The sequence below is a fragment of the Pipra filicauda genome, unplaced genomic scaffold (genome assembly GCF_003945595.2).
Source record: "Pipra filicauda isolate LSUMZ 115617 unplaced genomic scaffold, ASM394559v2 scaffold12_size5214236_pilon, whole genome shotgun sequence".
Taxonomy (NCBI): domain Eukaryota; kingdom Metazoa; phylum Chordata; class Aves; order Passeriformes; family Pipridae; genus Pipra; species Pipra filicauda.
In genome coordinates, this window is record NW_024103763.1 from 4,217,614 (window position 1) to 4,241,029 (window position 23,416).

General features: G+C 40.3%; 1 protein-coding gene across 3 annotated transcripts in view; it reads right to left on the reverse strand.

The window, feature by feature from the left end:
* REPS2 (RALBP1 associated Eps domain containing 2) overlaps positions 1-23,416 on the reverse strand; it is a 95,522-nt gene that overhangs the window by 59,265 nt on the left and 12,841 nt on the right. For all 3 annotated transcript variants that reach the window (XM_027738266.2, XM_027738267.2, XM_039378115.1), the window contains exon 2: positions 1,937-2,060. In XM_027738266.2, coding sequence (XP_027594067.1) covers positions 1,937-2,060 — 124 coding nt within the window. The remainder of the gene's footprint in view (positions 1-1,936; positions 2,061-23,416) is intronic.

Here is a 23,416-nt window from a genome sequence, read left to right on the forward strand (position 1 = left end):
TAATGAAAAGAATAGTTTCCCACAGACTGTGGGACTGATGAATTAATCAGTCAGGATCACAGAATCCTCAACACTGCCATCATGAAAGGAACAAATTAAAAATGGTAGGGTTCAGAGATCACACCAAGGCCTAGTGACACGACTGTGTCAAAAGGTCCCATGTTGTGTCTGCTGTGCAGAGCAGGAGAGTGACACTTTGTCACTCTTTAAGACAATTTCTAATTATTTTGAAGAAACACCATTTATTTTTGTGCACAGTTACCCTGAAAGATCAATACAATTAAAATTAACGGAAAGCTCAAAACCAAGCAAAGCCATTCATCACCTCTGTAATCATTTATACCTACAGCTACTACTAGGAAGAGAAAGAAATCAGATGGAGTTTGGTACATGTTACTCACCCCACTCTAAAGGCACTCATATATTTTTAGAGAAAATGTAATTAGCACTGGAAGCATTTTTACTGAAATTGTACTGAAACAGTAAGTAAGCAGGATATCAATACAAGGACTGCAAATATCCCTTTTCACTCGAATTTCTGGATTATTTGCAGACGCTGGACTCGTAAAACATAGACAGTAAACCTCACTTAGTTCAGGTTTCTAATTTAGTTGGGGGGGGTTGGTTTTGTTTTTTGCCTTTTTTTTTTTAATTAACATCCTTAAAAAGGACAGTAATGAAATAAGAGAGCGCACAAGATGCCTGTAAGGAAAAGTGACAGACAAATCCAGTCTGCTTCTCTTCACCCTTGGTTTAAACTCCTCTTCCAGCAAGGCACTGAACTGAACTGCACCAGCTGCATCTGATCCTCTCCACTTGGTCGGGAACTCTGCCCTGCAGGAGTTCAGCTCACACAGGTCCTCATGTGCTTGCCATTCTGCCTTTCCCTCCTCGGGATGTGGCAGACCTGGGAACCCCCTCCCTGTGCCTTGTAATGAACGGAGTTTTACATTTTGTTGCCCTTACCAGGGACAGCAGAGCAGAAACTGCTGGGAGCAGTGACCTGATTGCAAGGCTGTGGGTAGGTCCTGCCTTTCCAACCATCTCTCTAATCTTGAACCAGTTGCATCCCTCTTTCAGCGGGATGGTGGCACACCCTGTAGTCCAGAGCACAGCCTCAGGGCACGATTTGAATGCCCACTTGAGATATGGGAGCTGAGGGTTCCAACCTGTTCAAGCTCAGGCAAATAGCCACATGCTTTGACACCTGAGCCCTGCTGAGGTAGAGCATGCATCACCAGGGCAAGAACATGAAGTTCCTTCCATTTAGTTGCTATCAAGGTTCTGCAGCTAAAAGGATCCTGCTTTGTCTCTTCATCACTTGAGTTTGATAAGCTTCTTTCAAAAAAAGTCTTCTCCATCAAAAATGGTACATTTAATATTATTGCCAATTCATTGGGAAGAAAAAAGATGTTTTAAAATACACTTAATACACATTTTCATACCTACTCATACAAAGAAACATGATTTTGTCACCATTACCCATTTATTTCTGCAAGATTATTTGCTAAAACAGGTGAGTGTTACAAGTTGCCCTGCACAGAGGGACCCCTTGACCTGCCCGTATCCCCCACAACATGCCTCCACTCAAAGGAGCTATCGGAGCTATCTGCTCTCACCCTGGACAGCTGTCAAGATCAGAAGCTGAAGGTGAGAGAGAAATGCATCTCCAGTACTGTTATCAGCTGTCATTTGTGCAACTCCTTTGTAATGCCTTTTCCAGAGGGGGATGCTGTTTCAGCTCTGCCGTACATGTAAATTCACTGCCATTTTCTACCAGTCACTTAGAGCATGTAACATTACCTTCTACTCTTTCTCTGTTCCTTAAAATTGTTCATAGACACGTAATAAAAAGTTAACCACCATGGAGAGCTGACAAGCATTAAAGAAAGTGAGAAACAACTGCACAGTGCTGCAAGCAAAATTTGCTACTTACCATTCTTAATGCTCTCAATCCGTACTGGGAACCCTGACTGTGCTGCTGCAATTAACTTCAAAGCAATATAAAATTGAGCAGGACCAAAATAACCCACACGCTTAGCTCCACAAACTTCTGTGATCTAAAAGAGAAGAGACACATTGTTGGTTAAATGCATTTCACACTTCCAGGGAATGTCAACACCTCTACATAAACAAGAGGAAAAACTCTTTAAAAGGACAAAATGCTTGTTGTATTTGAAGTTTTCTTTGTTTTGACTCAGGACACTGGTATACCAGGGACAGGACAGTAGTTGTTATGCTTTTCAGGAGCACTGCTGGGTAATGCTGCTATCCTAAAACAAGATATGGAGTTTTATACTATGTAAGATTCTAACAGCAGGTGAAATGATAACTTCTTAAGTAGCCTCTCCAGTAAAACATTTCCACTGCAGAAACTACAGTATCTTTAGAAAACTGTACTTAATATTAGCCCTTACAACAACAATTTAGACAATTACTGTAACTGGAACATAGGCACAACATAACAAAATACCCCAGCACACCACTCCAACAAACATTTCTTTGTGCTAAAAATTAACATGGTCTGAAGTTTAACTTCTATGTATACTTCACTATTTGCTTCACTCAGCCACCTCTATGAGCAAGCAGTTCTATGTTCACAACACTCAGACAAGAGCTAAACAAACAACCGCTATCAGCAGGTTTAAAGCACAGGCACCAGTTCTCCCGTGCCTGGAGCTCGAGAGAGATGTTCACAAACAAATCTCAGACGGGCACTGAGGTTAGAACAAAACGCCATTTGCCCCAGACATAAAGGGAAGGCTCAAATTGTTTTCCTGAATATACACTTTGATTAGCAATGTCTCCTGGCTGGCAAGGTGCAGCCTGCGTGCAGGACAGTAGAACTGTCATGGTTCTCTATGGACAAGTGCTGCTCTCTCAGAAACGCTCCCAAGCTGCAACAGCATGACAGAAAGTAGCCCCATATTGTATATAAGCAAATAGCACAAATGAATAGTCTATTTTTTCTGATTTATTTTTATATGTGTGTGTGTGTGTATATATATATACACACACACACACACATTGGCAAAAGTCAGATTAAACAATTACTGAAAAAAACCCAAATGTTTTGGAATAGTAATGCTTAATAATCAAAGAAAACTGTCTTCAAGCAAACTCTTTCTTCCCTGGATGTGGTCTCTGCTTTAACTGAATGAGTTCTGGCTACCTTCTCTTCCTGCAAGTTTCAGACTTGATCACAAGATGCATCAAGCAGTTTTTTCTCTTATTGTTAGATGAAAAGGGAGATTGAGTCTCCTGTGTAAGGTCAGATCCAATTAAACCAGCAGCATTTGCCATTCTCTTTCCTCTAATTATTTGCTTTCTTTCGTCACTCTGGCCTTTTTTTATCCCACTCTTCCCTCTATCACTGGCCTTGCTTCTTTTATTTTCTGGTGGGAATGCAAGGTACCTGGGATGCACCCTAAATGGATGGTGCTGAAACGTAATTAAAAATGGGAGCATGCCCGAGAGGAAAAGGTGGAGTGGAATTTCTTGGAAGAGAGCTGCACTCCACCCAGGGCACAGGAAGGAGCCCAGCACGTTGCATCACCTCAGTGGATAGCATGGAAAGCACCATAGAGGCCCCAGCATTGCAGAGTGCTCCCCACCAGCATAGGGAGTAGCACTGTCCACTGTAGGGTTGGTCCTGCTGCATCAGCAAGTCCCCAACAGCAGATGTTCACAGACCTTACCAGGGTCCCATGGCAGGAACTGACACCACAGGTGGATGCCCATGGTGCTGTGGGAGCAGCACTTGGCTGCCTGCCTAGAGCATGGGTGTGCTGTCACAACAGCATCTTCATAGCACCTTCCCTGGTTTGGGAGGTCTGGGTAGAGCACCAGTACCCTTTCTGAGCTCCAAAGCAGATTTCTTTCCCTCATCCCTGGAAGCTTCCAATTCACTCAGTCCTGCTGCCCACACCACCTACTGTTGCACAGTTCCTTCCCGACCAGCAGCCCTAGATCTGCCTGATGCAGTGGTGAGGAGCACAGATGACTGGACTTGACCCTGGACACGGAATATGCACAGCAGCTACAGTTGACACTGCCCCTCGCGGGTACAACAGCCCAGGCACAACAGATTCCAACAGCTCTGGAGACAACGCTGCTGTGGCAGGTATGGGGGAAGCCATTGGCTTATTCAACAACCTGGGGCAACGCAGATGGACAAGGGACACAACTAAGTTGAAATTCAACCCGGATACACAGCTCTGGTCTGTTATGGGAGGCATTTGTTAAACAAAGGCCAGTGCTGAATAAGGTAGTTGGCAAAAGCTGGGCACTCACTGGCACTCAGGTCCTCCTGTCGAGGGGGTGGTTGCTCCCCTCCTGCATGACAGTGCCTGGGATGGTACCTTCTGTGGTGCAGAAATGGCACACAAAATCCATGGGTGTACCAGTGTGTACCCTATAGGGATTTTTCTCCTCTCGGGCTCTTTTCCTGCCATGGCTACGCTTCCTGCTGTGCCTACGCTTGCTGACATGGAGCAACAGCATTACCGTGATCTGCACTTCCTCTTGCTGGCTACTGGAAAAAAGCAATATTGAGCAACTGGGATTTTCAGATAGGGATTTGAGATGCTACTATCTTCCTAAAAAGAGTTAATTTTCCATATTTATTTATTATATATTTTCCATGTATCAGATACTGAGAGTTAATTTTTCTTGTACTTTCTATACTTTGAAATATTAAGGTTGTTGAATGCTGTAAATGCTCTGCTTGCTCCTCATATGGAAACAGGAACATTTTATTCTGAATAAGAACATTAAAAATTTTTACCAAGGGCATAACACCCCTCAAAAATACGGTGTTGTTTCTCAAGCACACTTATAGCCAACCAGCCTGAAACTGCCTGTCCGTAATTTTGCTTTTTGATGATAACAACAGGAGATATTGTAGATATAACAGAGATTTTGTAGATATAAGCATCTCTGTTATTCGTGCAGCCAGATCCTGAGCTCTTTGCTAAGGGTCCAGAGCAAAAAAAGGAAGCTGGCAGAGTAGTCAAATTTATTACACAATTAATTGTAGGTATTTATATAGATTAATTGCAGGTATAGGCATTTACTCTCATCATGTTCCCTGTACAGTTAAAAGAGAGGGTCTTGGGTTCCTTCCAGACAGCATTTTATACTATCTGGAGCAGGACCTTGCTTAGAGTTGCAAAGAGGACCAGGCCTTCTCTCCAGCAACCACAGAGGCTGGTGGCAGATTAGCATTTATCTAAAACTAATTCTTCAGAACATGCTGCCTGCTCAAATTTCCACAGCAGCTTAAACTGAACACTGCACTGTTTTTTTGTTTCCTGGTTTTACCTTTCACAGGGTCAGTGCTCATAGCTTTTTGATGGGCAGATTACATTTAGTGCATATGTAATTCTTAAATTAGGTTAGTTTGTGCAACCTACTAATAGGAATCTCCACGATCCATCCAAATTAAAGGCATTGCATATGAATGTGATATAGAAATTTTTAATTTAAATCCTTTCCTGTTATCAGTTTGGATTGCATACTTTTCAGTAAGCTAGCAAGGAAAGAACTGGTATTTTCTGCTCATGCACTGCTAAACAGACACACATATAAATCAAAACAACTTGCACACCTTGATACTTCAAGGGATTTTGATACAGAATTACTGATGGTCAATATATATTGCAATTTTTCCTTTAAGTCTTCAGCGGAAAATTGCAATCCTCTAGTTGCAGTCAAATATTGAAGGAAGTATTTGGAAATAATTGAAGAAAAGTATTGGAAATAATTTTTCATGATGGCAGGTTACAGATGTTGCTTGCCAAATCTAACCTCAGGATGATAAACAGAATTGATCCAAAATCACACAATCACAGAATGACTAGGGTTGGAAGTGACCTCTGGAGATCATCTAGTCTCATCTCCTTGCTACAGCTTCACCTAGAGCAGGTTTCACAGGATTGTGCCCAGGTGGCTTACAAATATCTCCAGAGAAGGACATGTTCCAATTCTCTGTCATCCTCACAGTAAAGAAGTTTTTCCTGATATTCCAACAGAACTCTGTTTCACTGTGTGCCTGTTGTCCTGTTACTGGGCACCATTGAGAAGCCTGGGTCCATCCTCTTAACACCCACCCTTCAGATACTTACATACATGGATAAAGTCCCCTCTCCATCTTCTCCAAGGTAAACAGGCCCAGTTCACTCAACCTTTCCTCCTAATAGATGCTCCAGTTTCCTAGTCATCTTTGGAGAAGTGATGCTTGAACATTAACCACTTGGACCCACTGCCTACCTTCCAGAGCTCCAACCCATGGGATTCCTCCAAGTAGGTCCTTGAAGAGGCCAATGTTTGTTCTCCTGAAATCCAGGGCTGGGATCCTACTTATTACCCTGCTTCTTCCACACAGGATCCTGAACTCCACCATCACATGGTCACTGCAGCCAAGGTTGTCCCCAGCCTTCACATCCCAAACCAGTTCTTCTTTGTTTGTACAAAGTTCTTCTTCTTTTGTACAAGGGACCAGCAGCACACCTCTCCTCCACCACCTGTATCAAATAGTTATAACCAGTGCTCTGCAGGAATCTCTTGGACTGTGTGTGCCCAACTGTGCTGTCTTCCCAGCAGATGTCAGGGTGGTTGAAGAAGGTGGTGGATGAGAGCCAAACTTGTGATCATGAAGCTACTGTAAGCAGCCTTGACTTCCTTTTTCTGATCAGGTGGCCTGCCATAAACACCCACACACAACAGTGTCACCCATGTTAGCCTGCCCCTCAGTTCTGACCCATACAGTCTCAACTTGTTCTTCATCCACAGCTCTGGACAGAGTTCAGTACATTCCAGTTGTTCTCTCACATTAAAACCAACTCCACCACTTCATCTTGCTGGCCTGTCTTTCCTATAAAATACACAGCCATCCATGACAGTATTCCAGTTGTGGAAAATTGATCTGTTCAACAGTTTGAGAGGCAAGAACAGTGTTGCTGAGTGGACTGAGTTTACACATACTGTAAGATGTAACTGCTTATATGAAACAATTTGACAGGTCATATACCAATTAAGGGAAAAGGTTCATTTCACACAACATGTGAAAAAAACATTTCTCAGAGAAGGATGAAAAACCATAGTGCCTAATCTTACGTTCTCAGTCAGTCCTGGAACAGCAACTCATTTCAATGGGATTTCAGCAGGTAGCTTTAATGCACAGGTTCTGTACATCCATCACGCCACCTTCCCTATCAAGCATCCATAAGAAGGAGAGAAAGAGCAAGATCTAGATGCCTGTCCACCTTCTGACAGGTCAGTTGTTTTTCTATCATTGTAAAAAAAAAAAAAAAAAAAAACAGATTTCCAATTCATAAACCACAGAAGGGTAGCTGTTTCAAACTACTGTTCTCCATGTAAACTTGTAATAGAAAAGCTTTACATCTTCAGGTACTGGAATACAAACCAGTTTTTTGTAATTTTATCCACTCACTCTGGCTGACAGTAAGTGTTATTTTTATAATTGCTCCTTGAAGACATCCCACATGAAGCAGCTTTTCCCAGCACAAACTGAAATTGTTCCAGCTCTCTCCAGTTCTCTCCAAACAAGTTTCCACTGCATTCTCCAAGAGCACTGACCTTGTAAACACGCTGGGCAGGTCTAATTCAGATTGCAAGAGCTAAACTTAGGGAATGGAGTATAAGCCTAGAACTGAAGTCTGTTTTCCATAAGTAGAAAAAGGAATAAAATCAGAAATAATGATACCATAATCCTATGGACAGGCTGAGATGGTCACCCTGCAGCCTCGAGGGAAAGGTTTTTAGCTGTGAGGCGAAGGTACACCTGGGATTTTTGCTTTTCCATTTAGTCATTAACGCTGCTGTGGCATCCTCTGTATGAAGCTGGCACACAGTTTTTGTCTGTTCTCTGCCACCTTGTTGCTACCTGCCACATGGATGGTCACTGCTTGTCATTCGTGGGCAAACCTAGCTCAAAGGTGCTTCTATCTCAATGTGGGTTGTGAGGCCCTGTGAGAACACACGTAAACCGAATCATGTAAACTGAGCACAAGTCAACTCATTTGAAAGGAAAAAGAAAACGCGCGTCACTGGCTCCTGTGTTAAAGGAAATTTTCTCACTGCATTTTCCATCTCACCCTAGCCCCAGAAAGCGCAGTTTGTTCACTCGTCCTTGCTCAAGCTATAATGAGGTAGAAATATTTTCCAGTTCATCAACTGCCTCTGACTTTTAAGGAACATGTTGAAAGCCTTCTGCCGTCGGCCCATGCACGCCTCACCCAGCGCTCTGCGGAGGACAGCCAGCTGTGACGCCACCACTCAGACCTCAACCACAGAGTGACCTCAGGCTCCCTTCTGGGTCAACCACCAGCTTATAACATTGTTTCAGAGACAAATATTTGCAGCAGTGGCTTATCAACAGCTTATCTCAAAATTGTGTCATGCATCTGACCCACTTTACCCTTTTTTTTTTTTTTATTTGCGTTTACAGACTCTTTGATCTGCTTGTTACGGACAAGTTTTGCTACATTCTTAAACAGGTATTTCTCTCTGAACAGATCATTGTTCAGACATTTGTAAAACTATTTGGAGCCCAGGGCTACATATCTATTTCTTTATATTTTAAGCAAAGTACGAAACAACACATCCTGGATCCAGGAGGACTATTGCCTGGGAAGGCAAAAGGTAAAGGAATATATTGGAGCTGTTACATACCCAGCTGTACATAGGAAGAGACTCTGCTATGGATTACATTCCTTACCTCTCCTTCATATAAGTGCTATTTGTGTAACTATTTATTTTACTCTGTCATCTTGTCTTTTAAAAGACATGGTTTAAGCTCTGCACAATCATCACCTGACATACAAGAACACATGCTGCAAAGTAAGCTATTACTAAATTGCCAAAGCTTATCAACTTCACTTAACAGAGTGGTAAAAGCAACAGAGAGCAACCCCATCAGTCAGGCAAAAACCATCAGGGTTTCCTTAAACTCCCTGCTCCCACCACAACTCAGAACCATTCACATCTGCCTGCACCAGTGCTCCATGTGCCATCGCACCTCTGCACATCTCTGAGGAAAGCACTTCACTTCAGGAACAGGGTAACACTTTTCCATCAGCTCCAAGCAGAACATTTTATGCCAACATCGAGAACTGCAAGGCTTACGACTCAGTGCCTGTTTGTGTGCACACACGTGTGCAGCCTCCAACTGAACTGCACGAAACAAACACTAAAACCGGTTTCAAACAACTCTAAGTCTTATATTGAAGCTTAACAGTAGAAGTATTTTATATACTAGAAAAAGTTGACTCCTGAGCAGAGGTTAAAAAAGCCCCAACCTAAAACACAACTGTTTTCAATCAGTAAAGAGCCTTGTGAGCAGGGCAGGAGCAAGGCAGTCACACTTGGTCAGTGCAAGGCTCTGTCCAGTCCTCTCTCCTGTGGAACAGTGAGTTGCAGATGCCTATGGAAACTCAAGCACACGAATCATGCAGTACTCCTCTTCAAGAAGGAAGATTAGTAATGCCAGCATACTGCACATCACAAAAATATTGATCTGAATTGTGCAGCTACCAGGACACACAAGTCAGCATTGATAATCAAAAGATTTCAATTATTAAGGAGTGTTGGTAAGAAAAAGTCTGCCAGGGAATAAAGGCTGCTGATGCATGCTAATATTTACAACCACTGAAATACACCTGAAAGAAATGCCATCTCCCATGGTCAACCTTTTGTCTTTAATATGCAAAGGCGACTCAATCATTTACCTGCATGTGATGTGGAAAAGGTGGACATTTTCATCTCATGTCAGTCTTACTGAGGAGTTTAAGAACCTCCATTCCTGAGAAGTATCTGCCAGTCACCACACCAAGTAAATAATTTTCACGATAGCAGTGCCTACAGCATTAGGTCAGAGGTTGTTTTATACATTTGCTGATACTTCAATCTGTCTTCCCTTTGAAAAAAAAACCTAGCACCACCTTCACTAAACACGTGCTTTTAGGAGTATGTGAAAAGCCTGCAGGGGTGAAAGAGATGAAGCAAATTATTTTCAAAACCTCCTTGCCTTTTTCTTCTCACTATTTAGAAAAGGAATGCTCCAAGAACAGCATTCATCCACCTAAAATTGTTCTGTGTTTCATATGCACTAGTCTGTATCAAATTCATATTAAAAAGGTCGATAAATACAGCATGTGTCAATAAATGTGTGTAGGAGTGTAAGTGAAATTTCAGTTAAGCTTGAAACACAAAAATTTCAAGTCTGAAAACAGGTTACTCCATCTTTTAAGAACTTGGCATAAGGATACCAACAAGCAGTACAGATTTTTCATAAAAGTATGAGTCCACTTATTCACTGAACTGCTTCACATTCTTTGTAGGTAATCAGTTCCTCAGCATCTGGATATGGCAAAGCAGATATTCAGCAGGTCACTCTCTTAAATGCTGCATGCACAGCCTTGCCAAAAATCACTATTAAAACCTGAAAACCCACAGAAATCTGCAAAGTACACAGAATTGTTATGGATGCTTTATCTGCTTTTCAAATCTTATTGTGGAAGTATGAGAGCAAGCACAATGTCTTAAGTAAAATGGCAAGTACAGAGCTATCACACCATCCCATCCTAACAAGTAGATTGCACGAAGTTTGCCCAGAGGTTATCCAGATTTCTTCTGATGCATGTCTCTGCCAAGGGCATTTCATTCTCTTGCACATGAGTTTCGTAAAGCCCATCCTACAGATGGTTAACACTATACATTTTAAACATTGCAAATATGGTTCTTCAAAGGCACTAGTCATCTTTCTGTTCATTTTACTGCTCACCTCTTCCCTTCCAAGACCTAGGGGCACAACACAGTAAAGCTCCAGAACATGAGAGAAGAGAACCCAGACCCTCCAACTCTTGCCCACTCAGCAGAGACATTATCCCAAACCCTATAACCCACAAGCAATTGACATAGCAAAAGGAGCTTGATGGAGGCAGGAAAGAACTATCTACACCGGAATTTAGACAGGGCTGGCACTGGGCCAGCTGAAATACCCATCTGTTCCTAAAACTTTCATTTTCTGGAGGCTGAACTGAAAATAGTATCTAAACCTTACTAGTAGTGAGAGTGAATGGGGAGTTCCTTTTTAACTCAAGTGGAAATGCCATGTTTTGCACAGGAGCTGCACCAGCATCCTTTGGGAATGAAAATACAGGATGATCACAGGAACATTAAAGGACAACACTATTTTTATCAGGGGAAGTGTATATCCTCGTGTTTCTGGCATTTTAGACCACTTCAGCAACCAAGTTGTTAATTATTTCAAGGAATACTTTACATAAGCAGCATATCCATTAACATATTTTGATCTTGAGAGTACATTTTACTGACTTAAAATACAGCACTCATTTATAAGCTTGAGTTCATTATTTAGAATGACATTTATCATGCACTCCAATGTATTTCAAAATGCTTATTTTGTAAAATTTATTCAAAATGCTGTGTGTGTGTATATATATATGCAAAACTGAAATTAAATGTAACTTGAAAATCAATCTTTAAAAAAAAATCAAACCTTCGTAGGAAAGGTTTATGTGATCTGAGACTTTTATAAAAGGAAAAATGGTCCCTCCATTGCTGCAGTTCAGATATGAATTAGAAGACAGACCTTGAGGGTTTTTTTTTAAAAAAAACCTGAAAACACTGACATTTTATAATAGATCATGAAGCCAATTATAACGCAAGACACTCTAAGCCTGCACAAAACCATGTAACTGAATCTTGCAATTTTGTTATTCATACAAAGAATCCTTATCCTACGTTTGTCAAATTTCAGTCTCTTAAGAGTGCACCACAGGCTGAGAAATCATAGATTTTTCCAAAGGGAAAAAAAAAAAATCCCCATTGGTTGGGTTGATGTCTTTTTTTTTTTTTTTTTTAGTTGAAGTCAAAATTCAGTTTAGGTATTACTCATACAAAACAAATGTGTTACAGAAAATTCCACTTCATTTTGACACAGCATGAAGTGTTGTTAGACAGGGTTTACCTTACCATTTGAAGAAGCAAACACCAATTCTTTGTTGCGATTTACTCTTCAGTAAATGAGTTAACTTAGGAAGCTCAGCAGTACAATTCCGTTTTGTTCTCATGTTAAAATATCATCACAAAAAGCTTCAGTATAAATAACAGTTTGTGAAATATTGCTCCATCACTCATAAAGAAGACTGCCAAACTCACCTAAGGTGCAAAGAGGAACTTGAAAAGAGCTGAAAAAGTGAGAAGCTTTTAGCAGCAAGGAGATAACATCTCCTATTACGTTTTATGAATAGGCAATCAAAATATCTTCTCAAATTCAGAGATCCTTTTAGCACCTAAGGAAAAACAATGGAAACAACCACTAGATAAACGCTGAAGTCAAAGTACAACAAGGAAAATGGGCAGAAAGGCACATAATCTTTGCAAATATATGAAAATTAAGTGCTATCAGAAATTTCTTCTGACACTTTCATTGTTAAACTCAAGCCAAGGCTACCCGAAACATGTACCTTTTACAGTCAAATCTTTCCTCTCAGTTACTGTCCCAGTAACTGCATTGTTAGGGGTGAACCCTGGAAAACAAAGCTGTTTTAACTTCACGGAGAGGTCTACAGGACTGCCTACAGACAGTACCGCAGTATGCTCCTGCTGCCTCTACAACAGCTGCCTTATTATTTCCACATATCTTTGCAACTACAAGGAAATACCTCAGGAGTTTCACTCTCAGATGCTATGCCAGGATAACTTTACGATCTGTTCCATTTGTAGGCGTTTTCACAGCTGAAAGCATACCAAGAGTGACCGACAGCAAACCTCATGACAATTACTGTTATCTTTACATATCCAGGCAAAAACATTTCTCTACTTATTTTGGAAGACAAACAGCCTTTCATTCTCAGTGTGTGCTTGATGGGATGCACTCCAGTCACCACTGCAGCCCTGATGCACCCAATCACCCATCTCATCCAAATTAGACGTAAATAAATTCATCATCTTGGACCATAATCAAGTAAGGCACCTCGCTCACTTCTCCTCTGCACTCGGATAAGATGTTCAGATGCTGAGCCACACAGGCAATAGTTTAATTGTGTGGGAAAAAAAGTGGTTGTAGATGACAAGAGATAAAACACAGAGGATACCTAAAGTTATTTAGAAAGATTATAGAAGAACATCCAACATTTACCTTTTTACATTTTAGTGACAGCTTGCATAACTGCAGTACAAGGCCTGTGAGGAAACTCTGAATCTTTTGAAGCTTCTGCGTAAACATGAGTTTCTGCTGCTGGAGTTCTAGTATGCAGAATTTTACTCAAATAATGAGGTCGTCTGGGAAACTAAAAGCCACAAGCAGAGATGGTTCAGACAAAGTCACTCTGGTCACTCGCAGAGGCAGTAATCAAAACTCCCCTTTCAGCTATCATCAGGATTTTACTCATTTTGCCAAGCTCCTTTGACCACAAGCAGCAGTAGCACCACCAATTGCAAGCACATTGAAGGAACTCCTAGAGCATGCACCTAGGAAACATTCCCAGACCCCACAAAATAGAGTGACCCAAACCCACTGGTGACTGATACATAGCAGAGCAGGCCAAACAAATACAGCAGCAAAGTTATCATCTGCAGGTTTCTGGATTTCACTGCAGAAAGCCTGGCACATGGATCAAAGCAGGAAGGCCTCTCCCATACAAAGTTCATAGCAAGATTTTTCTACACAACAAAACTCAATCCCTCTGGATCTGTTTTCAGTGGGCCCTGGTTCCAGTAAAGAAATATAAGAATAAAGTTTTTTGTATGCATTTTTGTCTGACATTTATATCACCAGGTTTTTTTCCTCTCTGGTCAGTGCAATGTAGATGAGTGCTTAAACATTCAGTTCAGCAACACCTTTATGCTTGTTTCCATTAGCCTTTCCTCCCTAATTTTTAATTGCTTAAAACAACTTTAAGATCCAAATGTCACAATATACAAAAATAATTCATACCTCATTTAAGAACCCCAACTCTCTTGCAAAATCTTCCACAGCACTACACAAAGAGATTAATGTCCAGAATTAAATTTTAGCAACATGAATTTAAAGATTCAGTCAACTATCCAGCAAACTTTTTTTAAGCATGTCCAAAAATTAAATTCTGTACATTAAAAAAGGAGACCAAAAGTGTTTTAAATTATGTCTTTTCCAAAGCCCCAGAGGGAGCGACTTGACGAAGACTTGTTTTCCAAGTCTTGATAGCAGAGTGAAGATTTGTGCAGTTTAAAATTAATTGACATGTTATTAGGAGCATTGCACTCAATTGAAATGGGCATAATTCACTGACAAAGGGGTAAGTCAGGAATGAAATTTCTGTGAAAGGATTTTCTAACCACCAGGTCAGTGGCAATTTGTGTGAAACAGCTGAGACTGGTTCACTCTGGAAAAAAAAAAGTCACTAATGGCACAGCCTATTTCTCAGCTCTCAGAGATGCTGCACGATCCATCACACGTCACTGCCAAGTCATTTCTGCCCAACTTTTTGCTCCTGTCATCCAATAAAGATAATGATGGCATAACTTGCACTTGCAAGAGACTGTCAAAAATTGCTCTGGACATCAATCGTTCTCCACACAGGGCATCTGCTGCACCGCACCAGAGAACTCACACTCTTGCATAGCTGAAGGGAGCAACTCAGTGGCTGAGATTTGCAATAGGTATGCAAATTTGTTTAATTTCTCAATTCTTGGCACAACTTTCAACAAACATTTATGGCTCAAAATAGCAAAATAATAAGGAAGAAATTAAAACATTGGGCAGAGAAAAGATGCTGATTTATTTGACTCTGAAGAGATGGGTAAAATGGAGAGTGATCTCTGACCTATGTTGCATGCTGATTTTGGATCTCCAAAGGCACTAACTGCAGGAAACTTACTGTTTCTGCAAAGCAAGAAGGAAAGGTTCAATCTAGTCTTGGTGATTTTATAATGATACGAGCATAGCTATTTGTGATCCAGGTTTCATTTGACACAGAAATAACAGAATTTTGTGAATTCTGTGTCAAATGAAACCTGGATCAAAAATAGCTATGCTCATATCTATTTGTGATTGACACAAAGCAAAGTGAGCTAGGACTTATCCCTAAGCCTGTAAAAAAATCCTTCTGCAATCACATGGGACAATTCAGAAACCAAGCATCTCCCATGTTTGGGTAATAACCCAAAAACAGGGCAATAAATCTGCATTTGCCTTAGAAAGACAACTCATGCTTGTCTTCACAAAGCCTGTTGTGCTGCATACACAGTATTTACAATCTGCTCTAATAATTACTATATTAAGCAATTATTTTGCATTGTTCCATCATTCGAGAAAAAGGAGCTCAGGGGAGATGCACTGGGAAAGAGCAACTGTGTACCAATTCCGCTCATGGCTGTTGCTGAAATACCTTCCGCTCTTGGCACAGTGGTCTGTGCAAGAGGAGCTCACAACGTACTTGAAATGCAAAATTATTCAGAGTTTCTCATTTCTTTGGTGTTAATGCAACAATTAACAACATGCTTATTTTAATACACCTCCATTATTAGGACAAAACACAGCAGGCAAAGTATTTAAGAATATTAGCTGCAAGACTTTTATGACTTTTACAAGACTTTCTGGAGTTAATCTAGAAAAACAAAAAGACATCTGTACATATTACTACATATCAGAATAAAAATTATTTGTAAAAGCTTGTCACGTGCAGCTTTTCAAAATATCTGTTCATTTTTAGCATTACTTTGCTTCAGTATTGAAAATTAAGCCTATGCACCAGGACAGTAAATGAACTAGTTAGCAATCATTTTTCCTTTCAATTGCTCTATTTTCTTTCTTGTTCTTTAACACTGGGAAGTTTTATATTTAGGCAAAAGTCTCTAGGCAAATTATTGCTTAAAGTAAACGAAAGCTAAATACCAAAACCCAAGCTTGTGTTGCATGCCAATTCATGTCTTAAAGGCAGAAGCCTCTCTTCCCTCTCCTAACCCTCTGTCTTATACTTTGCACAATTTCTGCACTAAATGAAACAGGAGTCTTGCAGAGCAAATAGTTTATCATGCAATTAAACCCCACATGTTCACAAAAGGGGCCAAAGTGCATCAGCTTTAAAAAAAAAAAAAAAAAGCAAAACCACAGAAGACTTAATAATTTACATTTTAGTAAGCACATACTCTTTGAATGACTGAGCTAGAAATTCTTTTCTTCTAAATTTCTCTCAGATTCACATTGAAACAGCCCCATGTGAATTCACTAGGAAAGCTCACAGGTTGAACACTCCCAAGTTTCTTAACTGCTTGTTAGTTTGAAGCCTGAGAACAAGCAAAAGCATTAGTACTTAACAAATATATACTCTTTCCCCTATTTTCCTTGACTAAACCATTTAAACTCCTCAGAGTTTAAGCTTTTAATTCCCTCAGTGCTTTTGCACAGGAATCTGTTGGCTTAGGAGACTTACAACAACCACTTTGTTAGGCATGAGAAGCCACATAACAAGCAAAGTCCTATTCCCAACACTCTTCACTCCAGTCCTACCTAACAAATATTGCTCTACCTCCCCAGCTGCTGCCCAGCAAGACTGCTGCTACAGAAAGTCCCATCAACTTGGGATGTCTCAAGTTTTATTTTACAGTACGAAACTAAATTTCAGGTGTTCTTATTACTGACAGCTTACTGAAAGCAAGTCTAAATGGAACAGGAAAACATTTGAATAAAACAGAAAACATTATTGCTACATTTCTTCATTTGTAATTTTTCAACTGTGGCTTAGTTTTATTCTGCTGTTGAAACTGTGTCTTCAGTCAAAAAACCAGGAGTGGTTTTTCTGTGTGTGAATACTTAAAATAGATCTAGATTGCATTTCATCATTGGGTTTGAGGGTAGGCTGACAGGAGGAAAGAAGAGGTGATGCAAGATATTGTTCGGTTGGTTGTTTTGTTTAGGTTTTTTTTGGGAGGGGTGCTTACAAGTTGCTGGGGCTTGCACAGGAGCAGGGGAAAAATGTCAGTTTTACCTCTGCTCTCCCATTGACCCATCCACCAACTAATCAAAAAAAGCACCTCCACTGGTGACCTGCTTCCCATCTCAGTTGTTCACAAGTGTGAACAATTTTGTCTTTCTGCAACTCCTTAGCCATACCAACTTTTTAAGTTGTTCTAAAGCATGTGCACAGAGCATATGCAACCTCTAGAAACAATTGTTTCAAGCGGAAAAAAAGATCAACACTTTGACCCACAAGTACTTTTTCCTCTGAAAACTAATCAGTGTATACGTGTTTTGCAACACTATCTAGACTTAGATTTTATGAAAAATAATACATCAACATAAAATGATTTTTAAAACAATCTGTGCCATGACATTAGTTCTGAACTAAAACAACTTGCCTGCCCTAACTAATGCCAAGAAATTAAAGGCAGCACTGTCCACTATACAATTAAAAAAATGTAAACTTCCTAACTCTCAGAAAGATTTCTGGTGAATACACATTCCTAACATATTTGGGGGAAAACAAATAAAATAAAAGCCTTTTCTCAATATGTACAGCAGATACACTGCATTAACTCACTACAATTTCAAAATCATGTTTGGGACTGATAGCACATATAATTCTGAATCTGAGCACTGTACGTACCTTACTAGCACAAAGGAGGTATTTAACACTGACAGATAAAATACAGCTTTGAGGAACTTTATGCCTGTAGATGTTGGTGATTTTGAGGTACGTACAAAACCAGGCTGATTTTAATTCTGATAAATGACAGTAAACTGTGTTGCCTTTTTCTCTCAAATAAACAGTGAGAGATACACAAATCTACTGATAATTTGGACAATTGTGACAATTGCAAATGTTCCATTAAGCAGCAAAAAGCATGCAAAATGCCACATAAATAATACAAACAGTTTGAGAACAGCAATTAAAAAAATTATTTTTCACAAAGATGACTCCTTAAAATAGCCATGTCCTTTTAGAAATCTATTTGCTTACCTGTATGTTTCAATCTTCTAGATTCAGAAATACAGAAAACGTTTTGTTCACAATTAACAAGTCATGCAAAATGATCCAATTAAACTACAGTTTATAACAGAATTTATTTGTATTATGCACCTTTTTTTAATGTCACAATATTTGGGCACCATACCCAGGCTTTTACTGTTTTAAAGCCCTTAGAACTGCTTTCATACTAATAATTCCCACAACAGTGAAAATCTTTGGCACCATACTTCAATGTCAAAAGGAATTAACTCAAACTGAAAGAATACAAAACCTTTTGTCCTTTTAAATATGAAATTTTAATGAGGTATATAATTGTACTTATTGCACATCAAGAGTACAAATTTAATTCAGATTGAATAATAAAACCAGATTTTTTTTCCAGCTTGCTAAAAAAAGCTGGAGACACTACCACAGAGTATTAGCCTTAAAAAATCTTGACACTCTCCACCGGAAACTGATTTTCCACAAAAACTTTGTGAACTATTCAACTTTGATTCCTGTGCAAGATATTTACAGTCCACTTAGATCCAAACCTACAACATAGCCCATAGTGAGAGTGCAGCATATAAAAATCCAACACACAGAACAAGCTCACATCAAATGCAACTTTGAGAACAGAAGTCCCAGGGGAGCAGAATGGAAGGTAACAAAACAAACAATTCAGGAGTTTAATATTTTTTCTAAGTCTCCTTCTTAAGCATTCCTGTAATGAAACTGTTTTCACAGTAATTGCTGATCTTCTCTAAGTCTTGACAGACATATAACATGGCAGCCATGCAACTTATTTTGCCCCCATGAGCTTCATATATGGCTTGTTTTTAAAGGAATTAATAAGAAATATTTCCTACTCAACAAGGCATTTATTGTGAACTCATTCCCTTACAGAGGGACTACTCTTCTGAGGTTTGTTTGGGTTTTAATTTTTGTTTTGTTTTTTTCATTTTGGTGCCAATATTGCCAACCAAGGGCCCTTTGAACACTGGGCTCCAATATGAGGCTCTTCTTTTCTGGTCCACAACCAAGATTATTTCAAAGAGTGTACGTGACCATATGAGGAAGTCACTAGCAGTAGGAACCATGTTTTTAAAACTAGAATTCAAAGCAAAAACAGACACAGGCAAACACCATGCAATACAATTCACCATTTCAGAGCATCTGTAGGAACTCTAACTTCAAGCCTGCCTTGGTGGAAACTATGATCCTTTCATGAATCTCAAAATCTTCATGAATTCTTTATGGATTAGCCTGTTGGGTCAAGGAGACCGTTTGGGGGCAGGCAATAATCCCAGACACAATTCACTGATGGACAGTAAAGATCCTGCAGTTGGTTGATGCAGTTGAACTGTCTTGAGGGCCGTGATCAGTGGCACCATTCAGGCACACAGCAGACTTATAAATGGGTGGCACAACCTGGTCCATAGGGAGGACCTCTCCTGAGACCACAGATCTCCAGGGGATTTTGAAAACATGCTGGTGTGCCTAAGGCACAAGGGAGCCCCCACTCAAAGCCCAGAGGAAAGCCACAATGAAATTCCCACTTCTCTGAACAATCACTCCCATATGGCCTTTATTCTTACATCCAGTGTGACCATTTACACTGGTTTCTGTCTTACTAGCCAATGCTACCTCAAGATTCTCAAAAAAAAAAGAAAAACCAAACCAAAAACCAAACAACTTTCTCTACTTCCATTTTTCCAAGACTTGCTGCAGAAATGTCCAAACATATAAACGTCAGTCTGCAGCACTAAGCTAAAAGGAGGGTAACAGTTGGCTTGAAAAGGGAGAGGAACAATCTACTCTTTATATCCTCCATAGACAGGCTAAAAACATCAGGCTTAAAAACAACCTTCTTAAATCTAAAGACAAGGCAGCAGTAGAGGACATTACCTATAAAAGTTATAGAGTTAGCACATTAACAAATTAACAAATTGCTGAATACACAGAAATGGGATTTTGCTGTGGACCGGAGAGAGAATGTAGGGATGGCCCGAGGTCCTTTTTCAGCCCCTTTAAAGATGTGGCCAGTGCGATCACAACACACTGAATACTTTGCCCAATACTTATCATAGCCCATTAGCTTCGGTGTCCATTTGGTTTGAAAGAAGGGCACATGTGCTGGAGAAAAGCATTTTCCAAACCGTGATTTTCACAGGTCTTATCACTACCGCTGATGCAGCTCAGCCCCTTCTCTGTGCTGACACAGCCATCAGGTGTCACGGGTTGTTTCTGAACCAGTTAATGTTTCTGCTACCACTGGCCCATGAAAAGTGCTACACTGTGCTCACACTGCCACTTGCCTTTTTCCCATGAACAGGCAGTGCGCAAGGTCAGGAGCAAGTGACAGCAACTCAAGTCCTAAGTACTGCAAGACAATACCATGTCCATCCACTGGTCCCTACCTCAATAGCCACTTCATTAAAAAACTACAGAAATACCACTCATTTTCAGTGACATCTAATAGCCATAAAAACCTCATACATGCTTTTACTGATTATCCTTTCTTTTTTTCCATGTCACACTTTGAAAAGTAAAAATGACAGCCGAAGTCCCATCTTACTGGGCAGCCTCTCTTACTAATGGTGAAACCCTCTTCCTTCTCTAAGTTAAAGGGATCCATGATCACTCCAGATTCACTGGTGTTCTTCCCTACCAGTTTCGTGCTCTGAAAGCAGCAGCCAGTAATGAAGCAAAGAGCAGAGAGACATTCAGACCTAGCTGAGCAGAGCTACAGGGATGAAGATGTGCACAGCCCATTGATCACATCCTGCTTTTCAGAGGAAGCTCAGCCCTGGTATTTTCAGAACATGCACAAAGGTTGCTCTAGATTGGGAAAGCTGGTTAAACAGAAGCATATAGGATTTCACATCCTTTGAAATTATTTTGCATTCCAAATAGTCTTTCAAACAAACCACGTCACAAACATTTTGTGTAGCTCAAGACCTAGAACACATTTGCAAAGTCAAAAGGTGCATAGTCAAGGAAAGTTTGAGTCATAATTAGATAATGTTACATATTTTTTTCCAAGATTTAGTATCGGCAAAAATGCTTTTGCTATGAAATGAATGGTGAAGTTTGCTATTTTTAAATTCCACTGGACACAGCTCTGCAGGTTTTGCCCAAGAAAGTATTTTCCTGTAATGTTTATACTTAAACATTTCTATAGTGAAAGTTTAAAAATAAGATACATGTTCCTTCCAAGTTCAGAAAAACAGGCAACAGAGACATAGTAAGAAATTAAGGGAATTCTATTACTCATTTTTACTCATAATAAAAACCACTGAATTTTTTTAAAGATAAATAAACCAAACCCGTAAATACTTTAAGAAACTTATGCAATTCTCTTAATTAAGAATGAAATAGATATGAACATAATTAATGAGATATATCCATCACAAAAGAAATGTTTTGTATTAAGACAATCATGCTGCAAAGGAGACTTAAGCACACAGGAGAATCGCCTGCAGGCCAGCAAAACCAGGGCAGTTTCCTCACCATAGGCAGTGAAAATTCCTGCAGGGAAACCACTGCTAAATAATCTAGACTTCCCATGCTGAGCTGGCCCACTATGTGTGAAGGGCTCACCTGCTTGTAGTGCCATGGATAATCCACCTGTTCATTTGAATCCCTGATATAACATGAGACATCTCTTGGGGTCACAGGGAACCTGAGCCTAAGTACAATTTAAAAAAAATGGGGGAAAAAAAGGAATAGAAATGCTCTCTCCAGCTCCCAGGCAGATGGCAGTCACAAAGACTGGAAACACTAGGAGAAAGAACTGTCACAAAAGGAGCAAAAATAGTGCTGGGGCACATTGTCTTCAGCTTCGCAGGGAGTTAGAGGGAATTTATAGGACAGAGAGGCAGACAGTTCCCAAAGCCCTGCAGGGATCAAAGGGGGGCTGCAGGTGCAGGTCACCCTGCAAAGCACTCCATGGACAAGGGGTGCCCACAAACAAAACTCCTGGCAAGCCCTTAGGGGGCTCCATTACACCTCTCAATGGTGGCAGCCTATTTACTATACGAATATATGAGAATCCCTCTCCACCGCATCAATGTTGAAGCACTTGCATTTTTCTTAATGCCAGGGAACTAAGGAAACCAAGAAGGCGACAGGATTCAGCTCTAGTTTCAAGAAAATCTTCTCACAGTAATACATTTTTGCAAGACATACAATTGAAAAAAAAGCCCTAAGTAAAGCTGACAAAAAGAGCTAGAACACATCCCTTCCGTTTCTCTTCCCACTATTTATTTATTTCCTGGCAGATGCAGAGAAGTGCTGAACCAGCAGCTCTCTTGGCTGGTGGAAGTCGCCAGCTGGAGACAAGGGGAACAAAGAGCAGTGCAGGTGGAACTGCGTGGGAAGAGATGGGGGGAGCAAAGAGGGGCACAAAAATAGCGACACAGAGCAGATACGGAGACTCTTGCCTTTCCCTTTTGCTCTTCTCCACTCATCACCACAGTAATTTTTAAAGTGTTATTCTACAGTCATCTTTCATCTCATGCCCACACCACTATTTAGAATCACAGAATCATTTAGGTTGGGAAAAAAACCTTAAGATCATTGAGTCCAACTGTTAACCCAGCACTGTTCCAGTGACTCGACCACTTCCCTGGCCAGCCTACATCAGTTCTAAGAAGTTGTCCATGAGCAGCAGAACAGACAAACCCCAACTTTCTCTAGATCCTTGTTTTCAGTTGACATTCCTCTATGGATTCTTTAATGTTTAGTATGGGTTGACTTCATTGTGGGACCTTCCACAGCAAAACGGGTTTTATTCTACCAAATGACTTAGGTCTTTCACATAACTTCAGGAACTCTTCAAAGTCTTTCAATTTTCTTGAAATTTTGCTGAATAGTTAACAAATTCAGAAGTTATTACTGGGATGAATTAATAGCATCATTACATAAGCGTCACCTCTTTCGAAAACCAGACCAAAGAAACCCCAGCCTGTGACATGGGAAGTTGGCAAATTTTAGATGACAGTAAGAAAGATGAAGTGGACTAAGTAGTAATAAAGGATACCATCTCATTTTTGTGCTCATTTTTGAGCTGAAATCACACAGCTATACAGGAAATGGCAAGATCTTTCAGGAATATAAGTTTGTGGTTAGCAACACAAAAGAACAAAAAGACCATTAGTTGGTAAGTCGGTAAGCTGGCCGGCGGTAAAACCTTCAACTGAATAAAAAGCAGAGGGACGTGTTAAGCAAGCCCCTAATGCAGAACCAGATGAAGGATACCTTTCCTGTAGTATACATTACACATTCAGAAACTCAAAGGTGTCTTCAGCCATTTGACTATTTAATGGTTAATGAGGCTGACGGGTGTGCACACAAGGATATAAATAGCCGGCACATTCTGCTTGCAACCTTGGTAATAAATGAGCTACTGCTGCTACAGAGGGATAGACTGAATGTTC